The sequence below is a fragment of the Prionailurus viverrinus genome, chromosome E1 (assembly GCF_022837055.1).
Source record: "Prionailurus viverrinus isolate Anna chromosome E1, UM_Priviv_1.0, whole genome shotgun sequence".
In the NCBI taxonomy this organism is placed as follows: Eukaryota; Metazoa; Chordata; class Mammalia; order Carnivora; family Felidae; genus Prionailurus; species Prionailurus viverrinus.
The window spans coordinates 30819780-30844362 of NC_062574.1; the positions used below are offsets into that span (position 1 = coordinate 30819780).

The 24583-nt window shown below is 44.7% G+C and overlaps 1 protein-coding gene across 7 annotated transcripts in view; it reads right to left on the bottom strand.

Moving 5' to 3' along the window:
- Positions 1-11676: 11676 nt before the first annotated feature.
- Positions 11677-24583, bottom strand: part of HLF (HLF transcription factor, PAR bZIP family member) — an 83042-nt gene continuing 70135 nt past the window's right edge. For 4 of the 7 annotated variants that reach the window (XM_047833771.1, XM_047833772.1, XM_047833768.1 and 1 more), the window contains 3 exons: positions 23723-23943; positions 18851-18934; positions 14315-18750 (listed from right to left, as the gene is read on the bottom strand). In XM_047833771.1, coding sequence (XP_047689727.1) covers positions 18535-18750; positions 18851-18934; positions 23723-23943 — 521 coding nt within the window. In that variant the 3' untranslated portion in view covers positions 14315-18534. Of the gene's footprint in view, positions 11688-14314; positions 18754-18850; positions 18935-23722; positions 23944-24583 lie in introns of those variants that run through there. The other 3 variants (XR_007147037.1, XM_047833769.1, XM_047833770.1) reach the window with 3 other exon arrangements.

Below are 24583 nucleotides of genomic sequence, written 5' to 3' on the forward strand. Positions count from 1 at the left end.
CAAAGGATAAGATGGGACTCCCTTTCCCAGGCAGATACCCGGGAACAGTCCAGAACTTAACAGATCAGCGGCGACAGGTGGCCAGCATGTGGAAATGAGACTGGCCCCCATTACTGTAGGACTTGTAAGTACCCCGCCAACACCCCCCTCCCCCAACACAATCTGGAGAAAGAGAAGAAGGTGGAGACATATCTTGAGGGAAACTGCCCTGGCCATTTGTATTTTGAATTGATTGAATTCGTAACCAAAAGAAATTAAGTTGAATGGAAAAGGCTGTTTTAAATGGGAAAAAAAGAAATTACATTTAATTGGCCAATTAAGTTTTCTGGGGACTCAAATAAAGATGAAATCAATTATAGATCCTTTTAAGAGCTACAACATTTTTCCCCCCACAACTGAATTGCAGCGTAAAAATTTTGACCTCTCCATAATAATGCCCTTCCACAACCACAAATAGATTTAGAGCATTCAAGTCATTTTCACATACGTTATCTTTTTTGAACCTCACATCAAAACAAAATAGACGTTCTTCTTCCAACTTTACAGATGCAGAAAACAGAGGCTCCGCGATGCTGGGAGGGTTGTCCAAGTTCAACAACGGAGAAGAGGGCCCCTTTTCCACGCCCACTTCAACTACAGCCCACAGAACCTCAATCTAAATGGTGGTTTGCAACCAGGGCCATTTCTGGAGACCATTTTGGTGGTCACGCCTGGGGGGAGGGAGTGTTACTGGCATCTGGAGGGGAGAGGCCAGGGATGCTGTGACACATCTCATACGATGCACAGGATGGACCTCACAGCAAAGAATTTCCTGGCCTAAAATGTCAGTAGTGCGGAGGTGGAGAGACTCTCTAATGCAGGCGATTCCAAGGGAAGAAATTGTATTTCTCCTTTTACATTGTAAAGATGGACAAGGACCCAGAGCCAAGGCGATTGCAATTTAATAAGGAAGACACAACTAATAAACCTTAACTGGCCAGAAACACAGCCTCATAAGAGCTTCCTTTCCAAAACGCTGAGGGATGGGGACTCAAGTCTTGTTGGAGGATGAAAAGGAAATGGAGTTCACCATGGCTGGAGGTGGGGGCGGGGGAGGGGAGCACCCAGGGATGGACCCAGAATGGATCGTTTTTAGCCTTCTTTCCTCTGGACAACACAATTATTTTACATTGTTTTTTTTTTGTTTTTTGTTTTTTGTTTTTTTTTAATGTTTATTTTTGACAGAGAAAGAGAGAGAGAGACAGAGCATGAGCCGGGGAGGGGCAGAGAGAGAAATGGAGACACAGAATCCGAAGCAGACTCCAGGCTCTGAGCTGTCAGCACAGAGCTGGACGCGGGGCTTGAACTCACAGACCTGGAGATCATGACCTGAGCCAAAGTCGGTGGCTCAACCGACTGACCCACCCAGGCACCCCACAACACAATTATTTTAAAACAAATAATAACAGCAGATGACTGCAAAATGGCCTCTCATTGAACACCATATACATAATCATGTCAGTAACAAAAATGTGTATAGTGAAAAAGGAAAAGCATATAGTAGGTTAATACTTTTAAAAATTATATTGGTGTATTTTCTTTTAAAGGAAGACAACGTATACCTGCAGGTTGGTCTATAGCAATTAATGAGGAATAATATTATAAATTCTGCATTTGCCCCTTAATGTCCATATATTCGTCAGTGATTTTGTCAAAATTAGTCTTTGTAAATTCACGTTCAGTAGCCAGATCTGTCAGGCTATTTTCTTCATTCCTGGTTCATCAAACAATTCTTTTTACCAATTAAATTAAATTAAATTCATTTATTTAATGTTTATTTTTCAGAGAGAGAGAGAGAGAGACAGAGCGTGAGCGGGGGAGGGGCAGAGAGAGAGAGGGAGACACAGAATCTGAAACAGGCTCCAGGCTCTGAGCTGTCAGCACAGATCCCCATGCGGGGCTGGAACTCACAAACCGTGAGATCATGACCTGAGCAAAAGTCGAACACTTACCTGACTGAACAACCCAGGCGCCCCTACCAATTTTAATTTTGAAATTTTCTTTCACACAAAATAACAGATTTACAAATAAGAATTTTTACTATCTTCATCAGGGCAAGTTTGGCAGAGATACATAAACTATCTCATTTCTCAATAAATTCCAGAAATTGCAGTACTGTCCATGTTTTTGTTTCCCTTCAGGACTTATTCTAGCAGTGTTCCAAAGTCTCCACAGTTGAAAATTTCCACTAAAATACCTTCAGCGGAAAATCCATCACAATTCCTATTGTTTTTGGTAAAAACTGAGAAGTTTTCTACCGTGAAAACAGAGAAAATGGCTGAAAAACAGAGAACATTGACATTATCATTTAAAAAATCACTTCAATGTACCCCCTTATTGTCTACACCCAGGGCTAATCTGTCCTGCCCTCAGTCATCTGCCCAGCCCTTGGTATGCGCCTGTCCACAGATGCATCTTTATGCAAAGGATCAATGTGGTAAGTCAGGCTTCATGGAATCAGAATGCTCTAAAATCAGACCCTTCTTTTCTTTTAAACTTTGTGTTTTTTTTAACTCTGAAAAAAGAATATAATAATACAGAAATGCATTAACGAATAAGGATCGTGCATTGCATTCATTAGAATTAGGTTTGGCTGTAATCCATTACCTACAGTCTCTGCACCCAAAGATGCTGACATCTTGGGGCGCCTGGGTGGCTCAGTCGGTTAAGCTTCTGACAGCTCAGTTCACGATCTCACGGTTGGTGAGTTCGAGCCCTACATTGGGCTCTGGGCTGACAGCTGGGAGCCTGGAGCCCGCTTCGGATTCTGTGTCTCCCTCTCTCTCTGCCCCTCCCTCATTCATACTCTGTCTCTTTCTCTCTCTTAAACTTAAGTAAATATTTAAAAATTTTTAAAAATAAAGATGCTGACATCTTGGTAGAGGGGCTAAGTTGTGGACAAAGGTATCACTGTAGGGAGTTAACCGTCACAAGACAGGGGTGGATAGACAGCCTGGGCTGCAAGTGGGTGAGGTTCACAGGAGGCAGTGGCTGCTTCCAATCAAGGGACTAGAGATTTCATGGGAACAGTGACGTTTCAAGTTGTCTTGAAGAATGCGTAGCAAGCATCTGGACCCTTAGGGACCATGCTTGGACCTCGAAGACAGTGCACTGAGGGAATCAGGCTCTTCTTCATGCCTCCACTTCTGCATTAGCAAAGCAAGGATCAGATCATCTTTGCCCCTTGGGTCCACATGGAAGACAGCAAAAGAGAGGGTGCTTGCTCTGTTGAACAGAGCGCGGTCTGGGAAGGAGGGGTCGCTGTACTTGTATTTCGTGCTGTGTGACATTCAGCAAGTCAGCTTTCCGTCCCTGGACAATATTCTTGTCTGAAAAATAAAAGGATTTACCAGACAAAATATCTCAAAGGTATGCTCTGACTCAGACATTACTGTGTGATCCTAAAAGTGCCTTGGGATGGATTTCTGCCAGAGGAAACTGGGCTTCCTGTTCACAAAGACACTTTGGTAAATGCAGATTGCTTAAGAGAGTCAACGGTGGTGTTAGCAAGTCACAGTCAGGGGGCCAGGAAGTCTGGGCTTCTCCAGTCCCATCCATCTGCCTGAGGCCTTGAATCTCCACCCAGGATATTCCTATAGCCCTTCCCACCTCTCGTCCACATCCACCCACTCACTTCCTCCCCCCCTCCCCCCTCACCACACACGGGAGAGAGGGGGTAAGAAGCGAGAGAGTGGGGAGAAGCCAGGAAGGAAGAGAGTGGCCACCTTGTTGCACAAATAGCTTCAACCCGAGCTTCCCACTGAGAACCATTCACCCGCCCCCTCTCCTCTTTTAAAATGCTTTTCCTCTATTTCTGAGATTTCATCTTCTTTCAGAGGAAAGAAAGGCACTTTGGTCTTTTAAGGGTACCTTTTCATGAAGCTTTGGTGTGTGTCTGCTTCCCTCTGTAGTTCTGGGGAGGCAGCAGGGGGTCAGGGGACCTGAGAGAAGGGCGAAGGGGTTTCTGAAATGCCTCCTGCCTGGATAGGAAGGAGGGGGGCCGTGAGGACAGGGAGGGGCATCTTCAGGCTGTCGCAAGAGCCTGTCAAAGGACACTCATTTGCTGGCCTTCAAAGCTATGAACAGAAAGGATAGGAAGAGGAGGATAAGGTTATAGGTGGGAAAGATTTACTTTAGGAAAGACAGTCCTATCTCAGATGAAACCAATGGAGTCCTGGCTTCTCCCTCACCAATCATAACCTTTGATCTCAGAGGTAGTGGCTGAAGAAGCACCAGGGAGCAGGCTGGGGAGTCAGTACCCTGTCCATGGCATTAATTTTTTTCAATTTATTCAAAATTCATTTATTATAGCTGAAGAAGTTGGGTGTATTTGTAGGGCATTGAAGAGACACATGTGATGGGCTGGGGTCAGCACACACCCCCCCAAGGGAATGCATAGACGTCAAAATACACTTTCCCCTCCTCTCTGAACTTGGACAAGGCTTGCTATCCCTAATGCTCAGTTTCCTTATTTATTCTACCCTGAGCACCTCTCAGGGGTGCTGAAAGGGCCGAGATGGGGAGCAGGTGAGGGAATGTTCAGCCGTGCAGGGGTCTTCAGACATATTGGGATCCTCACCACATGGGAGGGAATCATTTCTCATCCCCAAGTGCATCCTCCTCCTGTGAGACACTCGTGGAGAGACCACCCTTCACTTTCCTTCCTCATGAGCACCTCTCAAGCCCCCGGAGGCAGCCAAAGGAAAGGACAGAAAGGGAACATGAATCGTAGCTACACCTTGGGGACTCCTGCTTGGAAGCCCATCTAACCCCCCGGGGGGAAAACCTTCTACAGAAGGCCATAGATTCCCATTCTTCACATCCTGGGACTCTTTTTCAGTCATGGCTTCAGAATTTCTAGCTAGGAGTGGTTTGGGGGCTGTGATCTATTTGGGTGGCGGGGGCACCTCTAGAAGAACTTGAAGCCATGTTAGCTAAAGCAAGTGTCCCGGAGTTACGTGAGACCATGTTGATTTGGAGAGACTTTCAAAAATGAGTGGTGATCATGGGGTTCAAAGGTTCATGATGCTCCACTATATCAATTCATCTCTGAGTGAAGATTAAAGATGTGATATGGTTCTTAGAGGCAAGGCTGATGTTACTGCATGAGCAGTAGACAGAGGTTTGCAAACCTGGGTGGAATCTGGTCTCCACTAGAAAATGTTCAATTCCTCATCTTAAGATAAGGGTAGATGCGAGCTTTCCCAAGATCCTTTCTAGATCCACTCCCTCTCCTGTGGTATGTTAGGGTGGAAAGCTTACAAGTAAATCTAGCCTAAGGAATAAAAAAGCCAAGTGTCTCAGCATGTTTTGTCATGTCTCTTGTGTTATTCGCTAGACTTTCAAAGGCCAGAGAGAGGACACAAATCCTGGGCCACTCCTGAGAACTTTTTATTTCCTGCAAGGTCAAGGAAGAAGCAGGGACTAGTGGTGTGCAGGAAGGAACTAATAATACTTAAAGAGGAAAATAGTGACTGAACTGCTGCATATGCTGCACATCTCTGGTAAGCTTTGTGTAAAAAGATATCATCTGGGGGCTAAGTCAGTTGAGCGTCCAACTTTGGCTCAGGTCATGATCTCACGGTTCGTGGGTTCAAGGCCCGTGTTGGGCTCTGTGCTGACAGCTCGGAGCCTGGAGCCTGCAGCCTGCTTCGGATTCTGTGTCTCCCTCCTTCTCTGCCCCTTCCCCTCTTGTGCTCTGTCTCTATCTGTCTCAAAAATAAATAAACATTAAAAAAATTAGAAAGACGTCATTTGGGAGAAATTTTTGAGATGGTGCACCCACCAAAAAAATAAGCAGTGACCCAGTGCTACCATGCTAACGAAGCACTCTGCAAGGCGCTTTTTGGTTGATTCCCACCAAAGGAAATTTTTTAAATGTTTTTTTTATTGTTTTTAAGTTTATTTATTTACTTTGAGAGAGACAGAGCACGAGCAGGGGAGGGACAGAGAGAGAGGGAGAATCCCAAACAGGCTCTGCTCTGTCAACGCAGAGCCCAATGTGGGGCTTGAACTCCTAAAACTGTGAGATCATGACCTGAGCTGAAATCAAGAGCTGGACACTTAACCGAGTCACCCAGGCACCCCCCAACCAAAGGAAATTTTAAAAAGCAACTGTCTTGTGGCATCCATGGTAGCAAGAAACAGAAATGTACTCAAATTAGCCCAATGGAAGGTGTGGTGGTGGTGGGAGTAATTACAATGCTAGAGATCAGATTGAATCCAAGGGATTGAATCCAGATTAATCCGTGATTAAACATGAAGAAAGGCAAGAATTGGAGAGGTGCGAGGACTTTGCAGGATTACACAGACACTAATTTGCATTCCCTCCTCCAATGATCTATTCAGTCCCTCTAAGGTTGTTTAGAGGAACACTTTGCAAACTTCAGCCCACACAGGCATCACCTGGAGATCTTGTTAAAATGCAGATTCTGATTCAGTAAGTCTGGGGAGGGGGACCCAAGAGTCTACAGCTCTAACAAGCTCCCAGGTGATGCTGACGCTGCTGATTTGTGGATCTCACACTTAGCAGCCAGAATGCAGACCACTAATTCACAAGCTGCAGTTGGAATCACCTGAGAAAATTCTTAAACTTGAATTTTTAAACTTTAAATTTTGAAATATGATCTGAGAATTAGGATTTCTTTTTTTAAAAGCTCCCCAGGTAATTCCAATGAGCAGCAGAGTTTGAAAGTCACGCTTGGATCAAGTTCTCAGGGGATTTGGAGTGGCTTCTCTGAGGTTCCCTCCTGGTCCAGGCAGCTATGGCTGGACGTGGGGCTTACCAAGTACAAACATATCAGCCACACTCTGGACTACGTAGCATATTTGGAACAACAAATGGCTTGGCGTGCAAAAAGCATGAACACAAACTCCAACATTCCCATTTTCCAGCTGGATGGTCTGCTCCAGAAAGTCTGGTTTCAGAACTCTTTCCACCTTAGTTTTTTTAAGTAAAAGATAGAAGCTAAGATTTCTGATCCACATCCCGCTGAGGGTCTTGTGAAGCTCAGTGCCGTGTTGTTCAAGCAGGGGGCTCAGGGGAGAATAAAGTGGGAGAGCTTTCGAAGGAAGACAGGCTTGCTTTCCACACAGAGGCTGTGAGTCTCAGGGCGGTGCAGACATGAGTATTTTTACAAGCCTCCCCCAGATGACCCTTCTGTGCATCCCTGGCTGTGAACCATTTATCAACTGAGATCATATAATGAAACCTTAGAGCTGTCCTTGACTCTTCTACCAAACCCCATGGATTCAAGCTCCCTAAATAGCTCTTGAATCTCTCCATCTATCTCATCCCTAGAGCCCTATTCAGAGACTAATGTAGAAAGTTCCCTCAGCCTCCAACTCTTCCTAATTCCCTGCAATCCATCTTCCAAGTAGCTGCCAGTGTCGTCTTTTTAATACAGGAACTGCTTACGTCATTCTTCTGATCAGAATAAAGTCCGAAGGCCTTAGAGTGGTGTGCAGGGACATTCATGGTGTGGCCACACCTCACTTCCCGTGACTCTCCCCCTCATATCCTGTGCTCCAACAGTGCTGTCACCCCCAGGAGGGTTCTTTTCTCTCTCACCTCTGTGCTGCTACTTGGAATGACCCCCCTCCCTTTCCCTGACAAACTCCTGCTTTTCATCTCCCTGCTCGACCATCCTCTTCCCTGCAGAGCCCTCTCAGACTCATCCTACTCCCCATCGGAGATTGAGGGAGGCTTGGGGCCGATTCTGTTTTATGGATCTTAGGGTATATTTCAAAAAGATGAAGAAGTACCCAAAGAGAGTTACTCAAAAAGTTATCATTGTATCTCTGTGAATATATATTCATTTGGTGACAAATCAGTCATCTTACTTGGAGGCCCTTCAAAAATGTAAGACATGGCCAAAAGACCTTTCTGCTCTGTCCTCCATCCACTCCACAATGAGCCAGCATAATCTTCAGACTGGGGGAGCCATGCATCTAGTGCTATACAAAGTACCCACAAGAGATATGTGTGCACAGGCAAATTATAAGGGAATTTCTAGGTCCTTAACTTGTATATGTACTTTGCTTAGACCTATCTGTGCAAGTGCTTGTGGCTGAGGCCTTGTGCTGGTTCTCCCATTGTTTCCTCCCTCACACAGACTCCGCCCACTTTACCAAAGGTAGACATACTCCCACCCATCCTAAATCTTACTATGGTTCAGGGCTCCAGTTCCAAATGTCAAAATGTCTGGGGCACCAAACAAAGAAACAATGAGGAGATGGGCTGTTGGTGAATTCTTTTGTTATTGATGCACCAAAATCACCCACATTTATCTCCCCAGATTGGCAGTTCCAATAACGTTTTGCTTTTTATTTTTATTTTTAATTTTTTTTAACGTTTATTTATTTTTCAGACAGAGAGAGACAGAGCATGAACAGGGGAGGGGCAGAGAGAGAGGGAGACACAGAATCTGAAACAGGCTCCAGACTCTGAGCTGTCAGCACAGAGCCCGACGGGGGCTCGAACTCACAAACTGTGAGATCACGACCTGAGCTGAAGTCGGACGCTTAACCGACCGAGCCACCCAGGCGCTCCTTAATTTTTTTAAGTAGGCTTCACACTCAGGTGGAGCCCAACTCAGGGCTTGAACTCACGACCCTGAGACCAAGACCCGAGCTGAGATTGAGTCGGATGCTTCACTGAGCCACCCAGGCGTCCCTAATGTTTTGCTTTTTAATATTAATAATTATTTATCAAAAAATGTTAATATATGATATGGTCTTATCAATTGTATAATAGTAATGAAGGTAACCATCCATCATACCTAAAGAAAAAATTTTAAAACATTTTGAGCTTTCTGTTCAGGGAAAATAAAAATAATAATTTCAGGGGCACCTGGGTGGCGCAGTCGGTTAAGCGTCCGACTTCAGCCAGGTCACGATCTCGCGGTCCGTGAGTTCGAGCCCCGCGTCGGGCTCTGGGCTGATGGCTCGGAGCCTGGAGCCTGCTTCCGATTCTGTGTCTCCCTCTCTCTCTGCCCCTCCCCCGTTCATGCTCTGTCTCTCTCTGTCCCAAAAATAAATAAAACGTTGAAAAAAAAATTAAAAAAAAAATAATAATAATTTCAGTCTCTAGGTACGGTTTTCTGGCTGAAAAACATGATGGAGGCCCAATAGGAGACTTTCAAGCACAAAAACATATTTCTCTTAGAAACAAATTTAATGGGGGGAAATATAATGGAGCCAATAATTTCAAGGGGAAAAGATGTGGTGCACGAATTCCAGCCACATTCTTCAAGTGGATGTTGGTAGATGCCACATCAGTGGGGGTCATTGGCTCCACTACAAAGAGCCATGTAGTGACTTACCTTAAAATGCCAACACTTAGAGCAGTTAATGTGCCCTTTGCAACTAATGAAATCTGCACTGAAATATTTTAGATGCTAGCTTTATAATATGCAATGCAGGTTCATGGTTTAAAAAGAATTTTAGCAAGTATGTGAGGGGGGAAAACATGGGAAGATTGAGCTCAAAGAGATGTTAGGCCTCATTTTGAGGTGAGTGTCTGTAATCTTGGGTGAGGGATGGAAGAAGGCCCAAGTGGCCAGGGGGAGAGTCTGGGTGCGGGGAGGAGAAGAAGATGAGGAAAGTAGGGGTGGATGTAGAGACTGGCCCTCCTGAGGGAAGCTGGACAGTTCTGGACAGTGTTCAATGAAGGACACACTGAGGCAACATGTAGGCAGTGATATTTTGAAGGTCCAACCCAGCAGGCTGGGCCACACCAGGGAGGGGGATCTGTCCAGAAGGTAGGTCAACTTCAAAGTCACGTATGTGAGAGGTGATGAGCCTGGATTCCAACCAGGAACCGTCCTCCACTCCCTTGGAGGAGACTGGCAAAGATGTCAAGGCATCATATCAGGCCACTGGACTTCAGAAGAAGGTTCTCATATCAGGGAAGTTGGGCCACTGCAACAGCTAACTCCAGTCTCTCAAAGGTTTAATTCAGAGAAGCTTTTTTTCCTTCATATCATAGTTCAGTGACTTAGGGACCTAGGTCCTTTCCTTGTCTCTATCTTCTCAGGACATCTGCTGGAGCCAGAAGAAAGAGAAGAGAGGGGGACCATGTAGCTATGTTTATGGGCCAGTTGTAAAATGACGACCATGTTCACGTCTACTCATATTCCAGGAGCTGGAATTTAGTGTATGGCCACACTCAACGCAAGGAAGGCTGGAAAAGGTGGTCTAGGTGAATGTCCGGAAGGAAAAGGAATGGATTTGGTAAGCCATTAACATATTGCCTACCCTTGTCAGGGACGGCATATGCCTGGGCCTGTGTCTACAGGTGATTAGCAGGAGTTAACACGCATAGAATGTGTGTGTGTATATACACTATATTATGTATATGTATATAAATACTGTTATATATGTGTATATATATAGTATATTACATATATATGTATATATAGTATATTATATATTATATGCATATATGTACACACACAGAGTATATATCTATATATATACAAATGACCCTTGAACAACACAGGGGTTAGGGGAAATGACCCTCTGCACAGTTGAAAATCTGCATATGACTTTTGACTCTCTCAAATCTTAACTGTTAATAGCCTCCTGTTGACTGGAAGCCTTAGTGATAATATAGTCATTTAACATTAGATGCATTATCTACTGTGTTCTTACAATAAAGTAAGCTAGAGAAAAGTATTAAGAAAACCATAGGGAAGAGAAAATATATTTACAGTATTGTCCTATATTTATTGAAAACAAAATCTGCATGGACCCACACAGCTCAAACTGTGTTGTTCAAGGGTCAACTATAGGTATATGCCTATCTATGTACATAGATACATATGGGTATAGGTTTAGGTATAGTATAGATATAGTATAGGTATAGATATAGTATAGGTATATGTATAGCATAGGTATAGGTATAAGCATAGGCATAGATATAGGTATAGGATAGATACAGGTATAGGTTTAGGTTTAGGTGTAGGTATAGTATAGGTATACTTACTGGGGAGACTGAGGTGGGCCTGAAGGCAGAATCTAACAGGAGGGCCTCTGGGAATCACCACGACTTCTCATCTCCATGTGAACAGGGGGTGACCTCAAGCTACAAGTGTCAGCATTTTAGTACCATTCAGTACACTGGTTAAAATAAAGGTCTCCTAACTCCCAAGGCAGCAAAGCTGGCTTAACATTAGTGATGCTTCATGAATTTTATGTTTATAAAATCCATCTCAGAACCGCAGTTTGGCTCATGAAGTGGCCACACTCCCTCCCCTGTTTACTCGTCCATGTGGGACTGGGATGTCTCAAAAACATAGCAGTGGCTCTGGAATCAAGTATTTGCAGAATGAAAATGCATCCACTAAAATACACAATGTATGGTCTGACTCTGTTGTAGCACATCACTAGTGAAATCACATCAAGTAATTTTATTAATAATTACTATTATTATTACAAAAAGCAAGTGTTTGTTAAATTCCTGTTACACTCTGGGCAGTGATCTAAGTGTTTTGTTTATTTTTTTAAGTTTATTTATTTTGAGAGAGAGAGAGAAAGAGAGAGAGAGAATCCCAAGAAGGCTCTGCACTGTCAGCATGGAGCCTGATGCAGGGCTCGAACCCATGAACCATGAGATCATGACCTGAGCCAAAACCAAGAGTCAGATGCTTAGCCAATTCAGCCACCCAAGTGACCCAAAGCTAAATGATTTATTTTATTTTTTTTATTAAAAAAATTTTTTTGTTTATTTATTTTTGAGAGAGAGAGAGCAAGGGAGGGGCAGAGAGAGAGACACAGAATCTGAAGCAGGCTCCAGGCTCTGAGCTCTGAGCTGTCAGCACAGAGTCCGATGTGGGGCTCGAACTCATGAAGTGTGAGATCATGACTTGAGCTGAAGTCGGATGATACTTAACCAACTGAGCCACCCAGGCTATATATATATAGCCACCCAGGTGCCCCCCAAATCTAAGTGTTTTAGATGCATGTTCTCACTTAATCCTGGTAACAACCCTACAAGGAGAGTACTGTGGTGCCCATTTAACAGAAAAAAGGGTGATTTGGTGAACTGTCTATGTCACATGAATATTGAGTAATGGATCTGGGATTCACATCCAGGCTTCCTGCTCCCTGCTCACCCTCCTGACTACAGCAATTACCGTTGGCCTTTGCTGAGCACCTAGTTTAAATCACGGAGAGGAGTGGTGTAGAGCACAAAGTCTCAAATCAGCCTTTCTGCCTGGGTGTAAATTCTGCTTACTTCCTTTTTTGAGTCTGTTTCTTCATCTGCAAAACAGGGACAATGCTAGCACCCTCTTCACAGTGTAAGAATTAAATGAGATGTGGCAGGTAGAGGTCTAGGACTCTTACTGTTAGCTTTTCCTATTGTTTCCTGGCACCGGGCCAGGATTTGCAGGATGAAAAGAAGTCAGAGAGAGGAGCCTTTAGACCCAAGTCCACACTGACTCAAAGCCCAGAGAGGCAGAGGAATCTCACCACCATCTTCACTCGGGCCTTTCTTCTCTAAAAGGTCCTTTTGATTTATTAGCAAGAAGCCATCTGCCGACTACAAAGGCAAGATTTCAATAATTCTCACCCAGTTCCTGGCTAAAGATGCCCGAAGAGACTTCTAAGCCAGTGATTTTCAAAGAGGGAATTTAATTCATATGCTTTGAAGAGGGGGGCCTGAGGGTTGGGCAGTTTGTTATATTTTAAGTGGAAATGGAAGAGCCATCCCACATGGGCAGCATGTGATGGACCCTGGGGACTGAGGACCTGTGAATGACCGGGCTTCTATACAGCTTGGCTTCCTATCTGTTCCTGCCATCTTAGAGGTCAAAGTCTCCCCAGACATGGAGACACGGTCACCTCCTATAAGAGATTTGAAGATGCCAAATATAAAATCAGCCACCCAAAGAGAACCTTACGGTCACTGTGCCTATTCCCCTGAGAGAGGAGAAAGTTGTTTGATGATGACAGTACAGTTGAACCTCCACCTGTAACTGTTCGATCTAAACGGGAACGTGCCGCCAAGCAGATGGATGCCCACCAACCTGCGTACAAAGCTAGGATCTATTAGGGATGTCAAAATATGAATCCACATCTATGTAGCACCCCTCATTCCCACACCTCCAGCCACCTGCTCCTTCTTCTGAGCAGGATAATTTTTTTCTGTCCTCTTGGAAGGAACAAATGGTCTGAGACACTGAATTGCAGAAATTGGTCCCCATCCCACTCCCCGAGGCTCCCCACGGCAGTTATTAGTTGAGGGCCTATCGTGTGCCAGAGACTATGCATTTGTTATGGCATTCATTCTCCCCACAACACTCAGAGGTGGAGACTATACTTTTACTTCACACATGAGGAGATTTAGGTTAAAAAACGCTTCGCACCGCGCAAGGTCATACACCCGCTAAGTGACAGATTTGAATCATCGAGCTCCTCACCAGAGTCCCCTTCTCTTACGCCCGAGATGCTGAGTTCCTTGGCCTGGGCTGCAGCCCACGCAGTGCCTGCGTTTGGAGCTCTCCAGGTGAGTCTCATGGGCTGCCAGGGCTGGGAACCACTGCACTGCATCAGTCTTCCTACAAATCCGCAAATGGGGACTTTATTCCGTCTTGCATCACAGATTCCTTTGGGGAGTCGGGGTAGCTGTGCATCTCCCCTACAGAAAAATAAATGTTTATACGCAAAAAGTTGCACACAATTTCAGGTAATTATGGAAATTTTAAGCTTCTTCATGGATCCCCGAAGAGTCATGAACTCAAATTAAGGTCAAGTCTGTAAATCCTTGCTTCCAATTACTTGGCCACACATGGGAGTGAGTTGGGAGACTTTAAGCAATTCATTTTCTTTCTACTGATTCAGAGTTGCTGGATCTGTAGTCCTGGAATATGTTCCCAGTTGATTCTTATACGTCCAACCAGAAGCAGTCTTTGGACTCGTTTTTGGGAACCAGTTCTCTAAATGATGCCCACTGAGTGGATCAGAATTCATTTCTGTCACCTCTAATGTTGAGCAAGCTGCTTAATCACATGAACCCTCTATTTTCTCTTCTGTAAAATGGGAAAAACAACAGTCCCCACCTTGTAGAGTTGACATGGGATTACAATATTTCCAGGTAAGTGTTTAGCACAATGTCTGGCACATAAGTGCTCAATAAATATTAATTTATCATTAATAAATTACTTATTATTATTTGTCATTGATGTAATTGATCTCTGTAAGTGGGCTCTTGGTGATAGGATTGGGAACAGAATCTAACTTCTAGCAGACTATCAACAAAAATACATGAAAGAAAGGAACAAATTCAAAGTTTATTAAGCATTGAGAATAACAGACAGATAAGGGTTCGGACTTAACAGCATAAACACCACCCATATCACGATGTACAATTAAACTGACCTCATGTGAACTTGTACCTGTTTAACAGATGCAACCTTTGTGGTGTTGCCAAAAGGATAACGGTTATGGTGGTTATGTTCGGGAAGGTTCTCCAAAATTAAAGATGTTATGATTTGACTTAAATATCCACACACGTGTGCACACACACACACACACACACACACACACACACTCACACTCCTCTACATACACTTGGCCCTCTGCACAATGTACTGACTTAATTGTCAAGTCTAATCCAATTGAGATCTAGGATAAGGCTTTGCTCATTTTTAAAATGACATTATTAATTGTAGAGAAAACCAGGAGGAGACCTTGGCCTCCCCAGTGGGGCCCAGGAGCCCTCAGCAGGGAGCTGCACCCTGAGAGCAGAAGCTGTTTAGCACACTGTCCCCCATCACCTGCAGCTTGCCGACCCTGGGTTAAATCCCAGCGTCTGCGCTCCACACAGGCAAACAGGCCAAGCCAGCCTGGCTTGGGACAGCTCTGATGAACTCTGACAAAGTCTGAATTTTCTTAAAAGGAACACCAGGGGGAAATTAGATAAACTACTGGAAAAAAAGCAAGTATACCTCTGCATGTTGTTTTCCTCAGGGGTGGCTGGAGAAGAGGGGGCTGCACTTAAAATTCTTTTAGGCTCAAGACCTTCTAAATGCACATTTAGAATTATTGTGTGTTCCCTCACAAAACCAGCGAGTCGGAAGGAACCCCTGGGTTCTCTAGCACAGCATCCTACCCACCTGAAGCCACATCCCATCTGCACGCTCCTGGAACAAACGGTCCTTCTGCTTCAAGGGATGACTTCCCCCAGGCCTGTCGTACTGGAAGATGAAAGGCCTGGCACAGTCTTGCCCACTGAGTGTTTTGAATGGTCAGAAGGTGGCCCCTTTCTCAAAAGGAGGACGTGATCTCTCCCAGCCCTCCTATTCCCTACCTGCAGCCTCAAATTGCATGAGGCAGGACACGCTCATCAGGTTTTGCCCTTCTCTGCAAGTCTAAGTCCACAGAAATGACACCTCGACCCTGTCAGGAAAGCAGGCCGCTCATTCCAAATTGTGTCTAAATGATGTTGGCACGATAGGATTTGGATTCATTTTTAATAGCCAAGTAATTAATCTCTGAAAGATGCTTCTGATGAAAAGGTGGAAAATGACAACAGGACTCTTTTAATAGCTGTGGTCTGCAGAACTCATCTGACCCTGCTTGATCTGAGTCCTTCCAAATCAGGCCACGGCTTCCTACGCCATCGAGCAGAACTGCCTTGTTTACTAGTTAACCGCCCTCGACAGAAAGCAAGTCCAGGAATGAGTGTTCATGTGTGTGTGGGGACAATGACCTACATATAAGGCACGTGTACAGACTCCAAAAGTTTTTAAATTTTAAGACGAGGTAGGTTTCTGAAACCTCTCCTAGCACACCCAAGAGTAAATTTTATTATGATCTTTTTATTTCTTCCACAGAGAAAATGTGTGACCCTCATTTGATACAGACAACCTCATTCCAAGACCAGAGCTCAAATAAATACGGTTTTTTCAGCTACCATCTCATCCTGTGGTGAACCTGGATGGCCAATGGTGCAACACTTCTCCACTTACAGACATTGCTTGTTTCCGTTTCAGTAACTCCTGCCACTGAATACTTCTGCTGCCACTGGTCTCTCTACCTATAAAAAACCTAACACTGCGTCCACCTGCATCTCTTCCTGAATATTGCTTATTCAGTTCTGCTTAATTTGGCCAAAGGTCTTCTTTTCTTAGTTGCATACCTGAACAATGCATTTCGATTCTAATGCTCTCGCATTTCCCACCATAATCTGTAGCTCGGGACAAAATGAATATCTAGTAGAAATAGCCTTCTAGTCAGATTTACGGAAACTATGACACTCGACAGAAGCACTGCTGGTGGATGGACAAGGGGACCACCAGGTCATTCAAGGATTAGATACTCTGGAGGCAGGAGACTAGAAAATCCCATTGATGAAAGGGTGTTTTAATCTAGCACAAAACGTATCTTTGCAATAACAGCGGAATCTCTTGACATTACACAACTTGGTGAAACAAAAGAACAATCACCTTTAAGGTCAAAACATCTACCAAATTATAAACCGTACATGTAACACCGGTATCAACCTTATACTGCATAAGACACACGTGCCCACAGAGGGGAACAGAATTGTTTGGGGTGCTTGCAGTGATATTTCATTCCAGAAACTCGTAACTTTGAAGTGAACGTTTTCATGGCAGATGCTTTTCCTAAAAAACACTGTATCAGCCAATAAATATTTGACTAACATCCACTTTGTGCTTCTGGGTGACGTTAACTGACTTCTTTCTGAGACCTAATAGGGAACAGGAAAGCTCTTTATATATTTTAGAGCGGGATTCGTCACACCAAGCTTCGATACTGTCATAAAATTTTAATTTAAAGCAAAAAACATGCTGATGTATCAGTGATAGGTTTAAAATATTAAAGACTTCAAAAACCCCCAAGCGCCTCTTCTCTGTACAACACTGATGAATATATATCTTTGCTATATAATTTTAAAACATGGAATAGTTTTCCTCTTCTTTGCTATATATAATATATGTCTTCCAAAATACATTGTCAGTATTTATATCTGAAAAATACTGTACAAAAAAGAACTTCCTATAATTACTCTGTATAAACATTAAACAATTTAATAATCTCTCCTTTTGGTCTATAGTAAACATTTAAATTGATTGGATTAACCACAGTTTACGACAACACCATCCTCTTCTGAGATACACCAGTGTCTTTTACATTCATTTTTCAAAAGTCCTCTTTATAAGAGCACATACTTTCAAAAAAGCAAACGAAATAAGAAACATAAGCTCCAGAATCATTAATTTATGAAGCATTCGAAAATGACACCACTAGGAAAAAGGGTCTTACAAAACATCAACTTATTAACTTAATTAACTGATTTTTAAAAACAGCAAGGTATAATTCACAAAAATATATATATTACCCAAAAATGGGGAAAACTGAATCTTAAGTAATTGTTTTGAATATCAAGAGGGATATGGAAAAAGGGAACTAGAAAAGTGGGGGTGGGGAGCGGAGAAAACAAAAGCAAACATATCAATGTCAAAAGCTGTTCCAAGATGCAATTTTTTTTTTTTTTTTTTTTTTTTTTTTTGGCTCCTATGCTGATAAATTAATCCCTCGTTCTTAGACCTGGCATTTCCCTCTGCTTCCCTGTCCTGGGGATATTCTGGGCATGCTCAAATGCATTACTGTAATTTTTGTTTTTTAAAAGACAGTGAAATTCTTAGGTAGGGAACATATCCTATGTCCACTAGTAATACTCAGGCAGCATGCTCTAGCGTACAATAGGATTATTGCTTTAGATACAGACGGTGCAAAAACACACTCTGTGTTCTAGAATAGTACTCTTACTTACCTGGGGTTGGTAGAATTAAAAGGAAACTTAGTAGATAGCAGTAAGTAAATATGGGATCTAATAAATCTAAACAGCACTTGAAATTTGAAGACAATTATCACCAAAACTGAAAATATGAGGAAAGCAACCTATAACTGAAGAGAGAGAGAGAGAGAGAGAGAGAGAGAGAGAGAGAGAGAGAGAGCTGCAGTGTAGTGCTAAGTGATTTTTGCGCACCTTATTAGCATGGTAACTTACAGATTAAACAGAAACAAGAGCTCGTAGTCTTGACAACTGAGATCTACTATTTCACCAGGGCCCTGCTTGGTGGAGCCCAGCAGAGGGTCCCGGAAGAGCAGGCAGGAGCCACCAGAGAGCGACGCGGGAAGGGGCAGGAGGGGGGTTGGAGGGAGGGGCAGGAGACCCCAGGAGGCGTCTCCACAGTCCAGTAAAAACACGGCACCTTTCTTTTTCGGAACTGAAAGATGAGGAGAGGGCTACCTTAACATGGCAAGTGCAAAGGCACGCGCGCGCACCGCGGACCACACGGGAGCAGAAGCGCGCACGCGCGCACACGCACACCAGAATGTGAGTCAGTTGTGTTTACGCCTCTGGTAAAGTGCTGATGTCAGAAAGGTTGGTTCGGGTGTGGTGCTATCAGGCGGGAAACACACTGTCCATCTATTGGAAAGCCAGCCCACAAGACTGCCATCCTACAGGGGCCCGTGCCTGGCCTCGTACTTGGCAAGTATGTTCTTGCATTTGCCCAGCTCCTTCCGCAAGTCAGCCACTTCCTGGCGCAGGGCCGAGTTCTCCTTCTCCAGGAAGGACGCCCGGATTGCGATCTGGTTCTCCTTCAGCCGCCTGGCGTCGCGGGAACGCTTGGCTGCCATGTTGTTCTTCCTGCGCCGGGCCCAGTACTTGTCATCCTGCTCATTAGTCACAGGGGGAAAGAAACAAGATGTTAGATTTCAGCCGCGCAGAGGGGCCCAGGGTGGCGCCCAGGAACCAGGAACCCACGCATCTCACCTCACTTCTCCTTCCCTGACAGTCCGTTTGAGTCTGAGACCACTGTTCGGGCGCCATGGCTTCCCTCCCGCAGCGTGGACGCACCTGTCACAGAGTGTCCCTCCTTACTCTCTGCCCTGCAGAGGCCACGCCAGGGGCCACACGAAAGCAAGTGGCTCACCTCACACCCTAAACTACATTCAGATCGCTCTGCTTTCTTTGCCGAATGTTTTAAGAACCCTTTTCTTCCATGGGCGCTCATAGGCTTGTTGGTAGAAGTCCATACGATATTGTTGCAAGGCGACTTGGCAGTATCTATCAACTATTTAAATGCACTACCAATGATGAAGCAACTCGTCTTCTAGGATCTGCCTCCACCCATCTGCATGCATGTGCACACAGACAGACACCCCAGGCCCAGAATTCTCACTGCGGCATTGTCTCTAATAGAAAGAGATGGGGGAAAACTAATCAGTAGGAGATTTAATAACTACATGACGGTGGAGTCCTACAAAAGGATACTCTGCAGCTGTTACAAATAATGACCCAGCTGAACCAAAAAAGATGTTTATGATCTACCACTATGTGGGTGGAAATGGCAATTTGCTGATAAATATGTATGGCCTCATCCCACTTTGGTTAAAAAATCACAATATTGTATATTCATAGAAAGAGGCCCGGAAGGATTTATACCAAGCTATGAAAAGTGGTGCCTCTAGAAGGGGAATCAGAGGAGGGATGCCAAGGAGAGAAGTAGGATCTTTCACCTTTTCTTTCTGATGTATCCCTTGGTAATCAAAAACAGGAAGAAAAAAAAAAAAAAACCCTCCGCCTGCCACCGATCAGTATGCTCATATTTGGTGGCTAGCATTTAAATGATTTACTCTAATTTCCTGTTTAACTGTTCTCTAGGCCTTAATTCACCTGGGTACTATTTAAATGTGGTCAGTGTGAAAGCAAGGTGTCCTCTCCCCCTCATCCTTGCCCCTCCCCTAAAGAAAGGAAAACCTTCCTAGGAAGACTAACAAATGTGAATCTTCTTTTAGGTCTTACCAATTCATTTATGGAGCCACCTGGTGTGTTTTGCAAACCCCTCTTTCCAGCCACTTGCAACAGCAAATCCCTCCATCCTAGCAAGACTCATACTTGCAGGTACCTGTCACCCAGAATAAGTGAGTTGAGGCCAGTTCTTTCCCTCCCCCAGGATTACAAGGGGCAGCTGGCATTGGAGGAAGTCACATGGCTTGGGACCATGGCTACAAGGAAGGCCCAAGGTCAGTGGTGTATGCCCATACCTGTCCATTACCCTTGGCAAACATCTGCCCTGCACAAAGACAGAACGTGTGAGACAGAATGCCCGTGCAGGCCCCTTGTGTCAGCCACTCACAACCTGGTAATGTTATTTGTAAAGCATGCCTAGCTTTCTACATGTTTCACAATAGTATCTACCAAAGTGAAAAAAGATCTTCATAAGAGCTGGTACCAGCATCCTTCTTTCAGAGAAGAAGGCTGTCCTTTGAAGAATCCCTGGATAAGTCAGCTCGGGGCAGGTGTGCTGTGGCCGTTGGTGGGATTTGTCGTTTGTGCTTGGGAAAGGGGACAAGGGGCTGAAGGAAGGGGGGAGAGGCCTGACCAGCTGGTTGGGGCGAGCAGAGAGGAGCTCGCCCCAGGACTTCACAGGAGGTAGGAAGACCTGAAGGCATATTAACAACAGTGAAGGCTCCAGTTCTGATGGCAGCTGTTCGGTTACTTGGATAGAAGCCCCAATTCCACCACCCTTGGTAGTCTCAGTGAATCCACCACATTCAATGTTCCTTGGGCATATGGTTTCCAAGATCATGCAAAAGAGGGGCTAACTCAGGATGTATCAGTACCCAACATAGAGGAACAGGAGCACAGAGGTGAAGGAGTGCATAAGAATAAGCCCCTGGGAAATGGCAGAAGCTGGGCGAGTGGAGGGAAGGGAAGGGAAGGGGTGTACTGCCATAGGCCACGGACTTGGTGGCATATGACAGGGTATTATGGGCCAGGGGGTCACCAGCTGACCTCAGGGGAACAACCAACATTTCTGTCTCTTAGAGCTCTTCTCACTTGTAAGGTGCTTTCATTTCCCAGCCTCACCTGTCCACACATGCAGGCGAGCCAGGAAAGCTATCGAGTGGGGACCATCTCAGGTGAGAGGGGAGCTAACAAGAGGAGAGGAGTGGAGCAGAGGATGCAGAAGGCAGGAATGAATGATGGAAGGAGGGGGACCAGAAAAACCAGCTTGCCTCCCTTTGTTACCAGGGCATGGTTGGGGGAGGGGGAAGCAGGATATTGAGTGCCGCTGACAACTTTGGCACCACATTCCTGTCCTCTTCTCTATTCCCAGGTGCAGGTGCCATCTGGCTAGCCGGTTGCCCCCACCCAGCAAGGGCCCACCCAGTCCTGCCCCATCGTCTTTCGGAAGGAAGGTCTCGTGTTTGACAGCGCCTCCCCCAGTCAGCCCCCTCCTGAAAACCAGCGATCCCTTTCTCTTGCCAGACTCGAAGTTCCTTGAGAGTAGGAACACTATCAGTTCTGATTCACCTTGGTGTATCCCCAGGGCTTGGAACATACAAGCCTTTGAGATATCTCAGTCAAGTGAATGAATGGACAGTCAAAAGTATTAAGACATCAAGGTGATTAAACCGATTCTCAGCTGGGAATCCTGGTACTGCTTAATTCTCCTGGGGCACGCTGACCCAAAGGAACGGCTCAATAGAGGGGTTCGGGCAGCTGTGGGGAAGACCATTTATTGGCGGGGCTCTTTCACTCGTTTGGTTTGCTTGTCCAATGCTGGGGGCCACAAATATGTCACCCACCCCTAGCTCAGTCCTCTCTACTGGAAGGAAAAATATGTTACAGCTCTGCTTCTTGTTTCACATAAGATCATGGCCTGTGGCCTGAGGCTTCACTCACAACTGAAGAAATCCAAAGACATTTGGCAGGAGAATGTTCCTGCCAGCTACCCACCTGCCATGGGAAAAGGTCAGGCATGGCCATGACAGCAGTACTATGCATAATTCCAACACATACTGTTTTCACAGGGCCTCTTTGTTGCCAAGGTTACCTGGGTTATTAAGTGAGCTTGCTCTTTGCTTTGAACTTGTAAATCTGGAGACCTGTGAAGGTTTGGCTGGAAGTTTTATCTACTGCTTAGCATCATCCTTCTGAACTACCCTCTGTTCAAAAGGAAATCCATGCTGCATGGCTCCCCAGTTTAGCTGAAGAGGTGAGCTCGAAAATACACACAGGATTGGGTGGCTAAGATGAGGAAAAGCATCCAGTTGAAAGAAGATTCTCAATTTCCCAGGACCCCATGGCCCCTTCTTATCCTATCTTAGTCTTGACCATCAGTTCCCTGACTTGTTTAGATTTTTTTTTTTAAGTTTTATTTATTTAAGTAATCTCTACACCCAATGTGGGGCTCAAACTCATGACCCTGAGATCAAGAGTTGCACGCTCTTCCAACTGAGCCAGCCAGGCGCCCTTTGTTTAATTTTGTGGAGTGTTTACTATGAACTTTACTCTTTTGATTCTTAGGGTGACAGCCACTGGTTTGTCACCCAAGAGACCCCCCTGCTGTAGCCCTTGTCAAGGCCAACATGCTGCAGTGACCTTTCTGGAAACTAGGACTTCCACTAACTAGCAGTGTTCACCTCACTTAACCCTTCTATTTCTCCATTTCTTCGACTGCAAAACAACTTTGGTCTAACAAACCTCTAAGGTCCCTTTCAGCCCTGACATCTGATGAGTTGCTACACTCAGGGTAATCTCAAGTATGTAGTCAACAGAAGTGATTTCAATCTGCAGGGTACCTTTTCCTCCAGTGCTCTTTCTAGATGGCAAAAATAGGTAAGAGGTCAAAATTGGTTCCAGGACAACATTCCAAACTCCCATGTTCCCAGCTGACAAGTGACTTTCCATCTGTACCATAGTTAGTTTTGAGAAATGGGGGTCAGAAGTTAGAAAAAGGCTAATTATGCCTGGTGTCAACGCCTCCAACATATACAATCAAATCTCTATTGTCCCTATGATTGGAAGGAAGCATAAACACAAGAAATTCTAAGCCATGGCTAATTAAAATTGTTCTATTTTGGGATTAGTGGACATGGCAAAATTTTGGAAAGAATTCTCATTAAATATCATTAAATGTGTCAGATTAATTTTGATTCTAGTTGTATCAGACCTCATAAGGTAAATCTATTTTCCTTTATAAATCATGTGTCCCCTCAACACAGCTGAAAAGAAACAACTTGGAATGAACCTTTTGTTGAGATATTCAAGTGACCGTTATTTAAGATACAGAGTAAACACTGCATATCAACAACATCAGGGAACCCTCCAGCTTCCTTGAGAATATCCCACCCAGGTCCTCTGAGGGTGGCAACATGGAGAGAGGTCTTAGCTCTAGCTGTTGTTCCCTGTGGACTATCAGGAAAAGGCAGCATTGGTTATCAACAAGTTCCCCGAGGGAAGGTAAGCCTTGGAGAACTATTGGCCCAGATGTCCTCTGCAGATAATTTCCTTTCTCTTTCCAACCCTGAAAGATTTTGGGTTTGGGTTGATTTTATGGGGCTTTCAGAGCATTCCCTGCAGATAGCAGCAGGTTTGTTTCCTTCATGGGTTGTAAATCACGCCAACATTTTTACTGCTTCTTCTTTCTGTGCTATATCAAGACATGAAAGGCATATTTCAGAAGATACCCAGGGAGAAAGCAACTTGCCCACAGTCACATGCCAAGAAACGGGATCAGAAATCACAAGTCTGTGGTTCACTAGCTGGTGTGATCTTCCTAGAGGTCACCCTTTTAATCTGCCTCTTGATCCCACCCTCTGTTTGCCCAAAGCCTGATGACCAGTTCCAATTTACCTTCAGATCATCAGGGATGAAGACTTTACGCGCTTTCTTAATCATGGGCTGTGGCTTCAGTTCTTCCTCAGAGAACTTGCGTTTGCGAGGGTCAAACATTTCCTGGCCAGGGATGCTGGAGAGGGCAAGATCTGCCGGGTCTGGCTCATAACCCACAGGGACCTGGATGGTGTCAGGATCAATGGGACTCGGTGTATTGCGGTTTGCTGGCAACAGCTGACCTGGAACAAGGCAGGAGCTTTAATTCAGGAACACTACCAGTGCCCCAGACAACTCCCTGATGATACTTCGGGATAAGTGGCAAAAGTCTTCAACTTACTTACATATGACTAACACTGTTTATTTTATTCATCCTCACTACGTTACTGAGAACACAGCAGGTTGAGTATGCCTTTACTCATGTCAGATCAGGCAAAAACAAAGACCCACACACGTCTGCAAACTAAATTTTAAAAATATGGGGCGCCTGGGTGGTTCAGTCAGTTAAGTGTCTGACTTGAGCTCAGGTCATGATCTCACAGTTCCTGAGTTCTAGATGCGCACCGGGCTCTCTGCTGTCAGCTCGGAGCCTGCTTCGGATACTCTGTCCCCCTCTCTCTCCTGCTTCGGATCCTCTGTCCCCCTCTCTGCCTCTACCCCACTCTCTCAAAAATAAACATTTAAAAAATTTTTCATGCATTCATTCTTTCCAATAACACATTCGTGGAGCACCAGCTCTGACTTTTACCTTTCTCGTGTTTTCCAGACAAGTCAAGGAATCATACCCATCACTAGTCAGTTAGGATATAGTGATGGTGCTGAGACAGAAGTAAACATCACGTGCTTCCAGAGTGTGGGGGACAGTATATAACACAAAGGAGG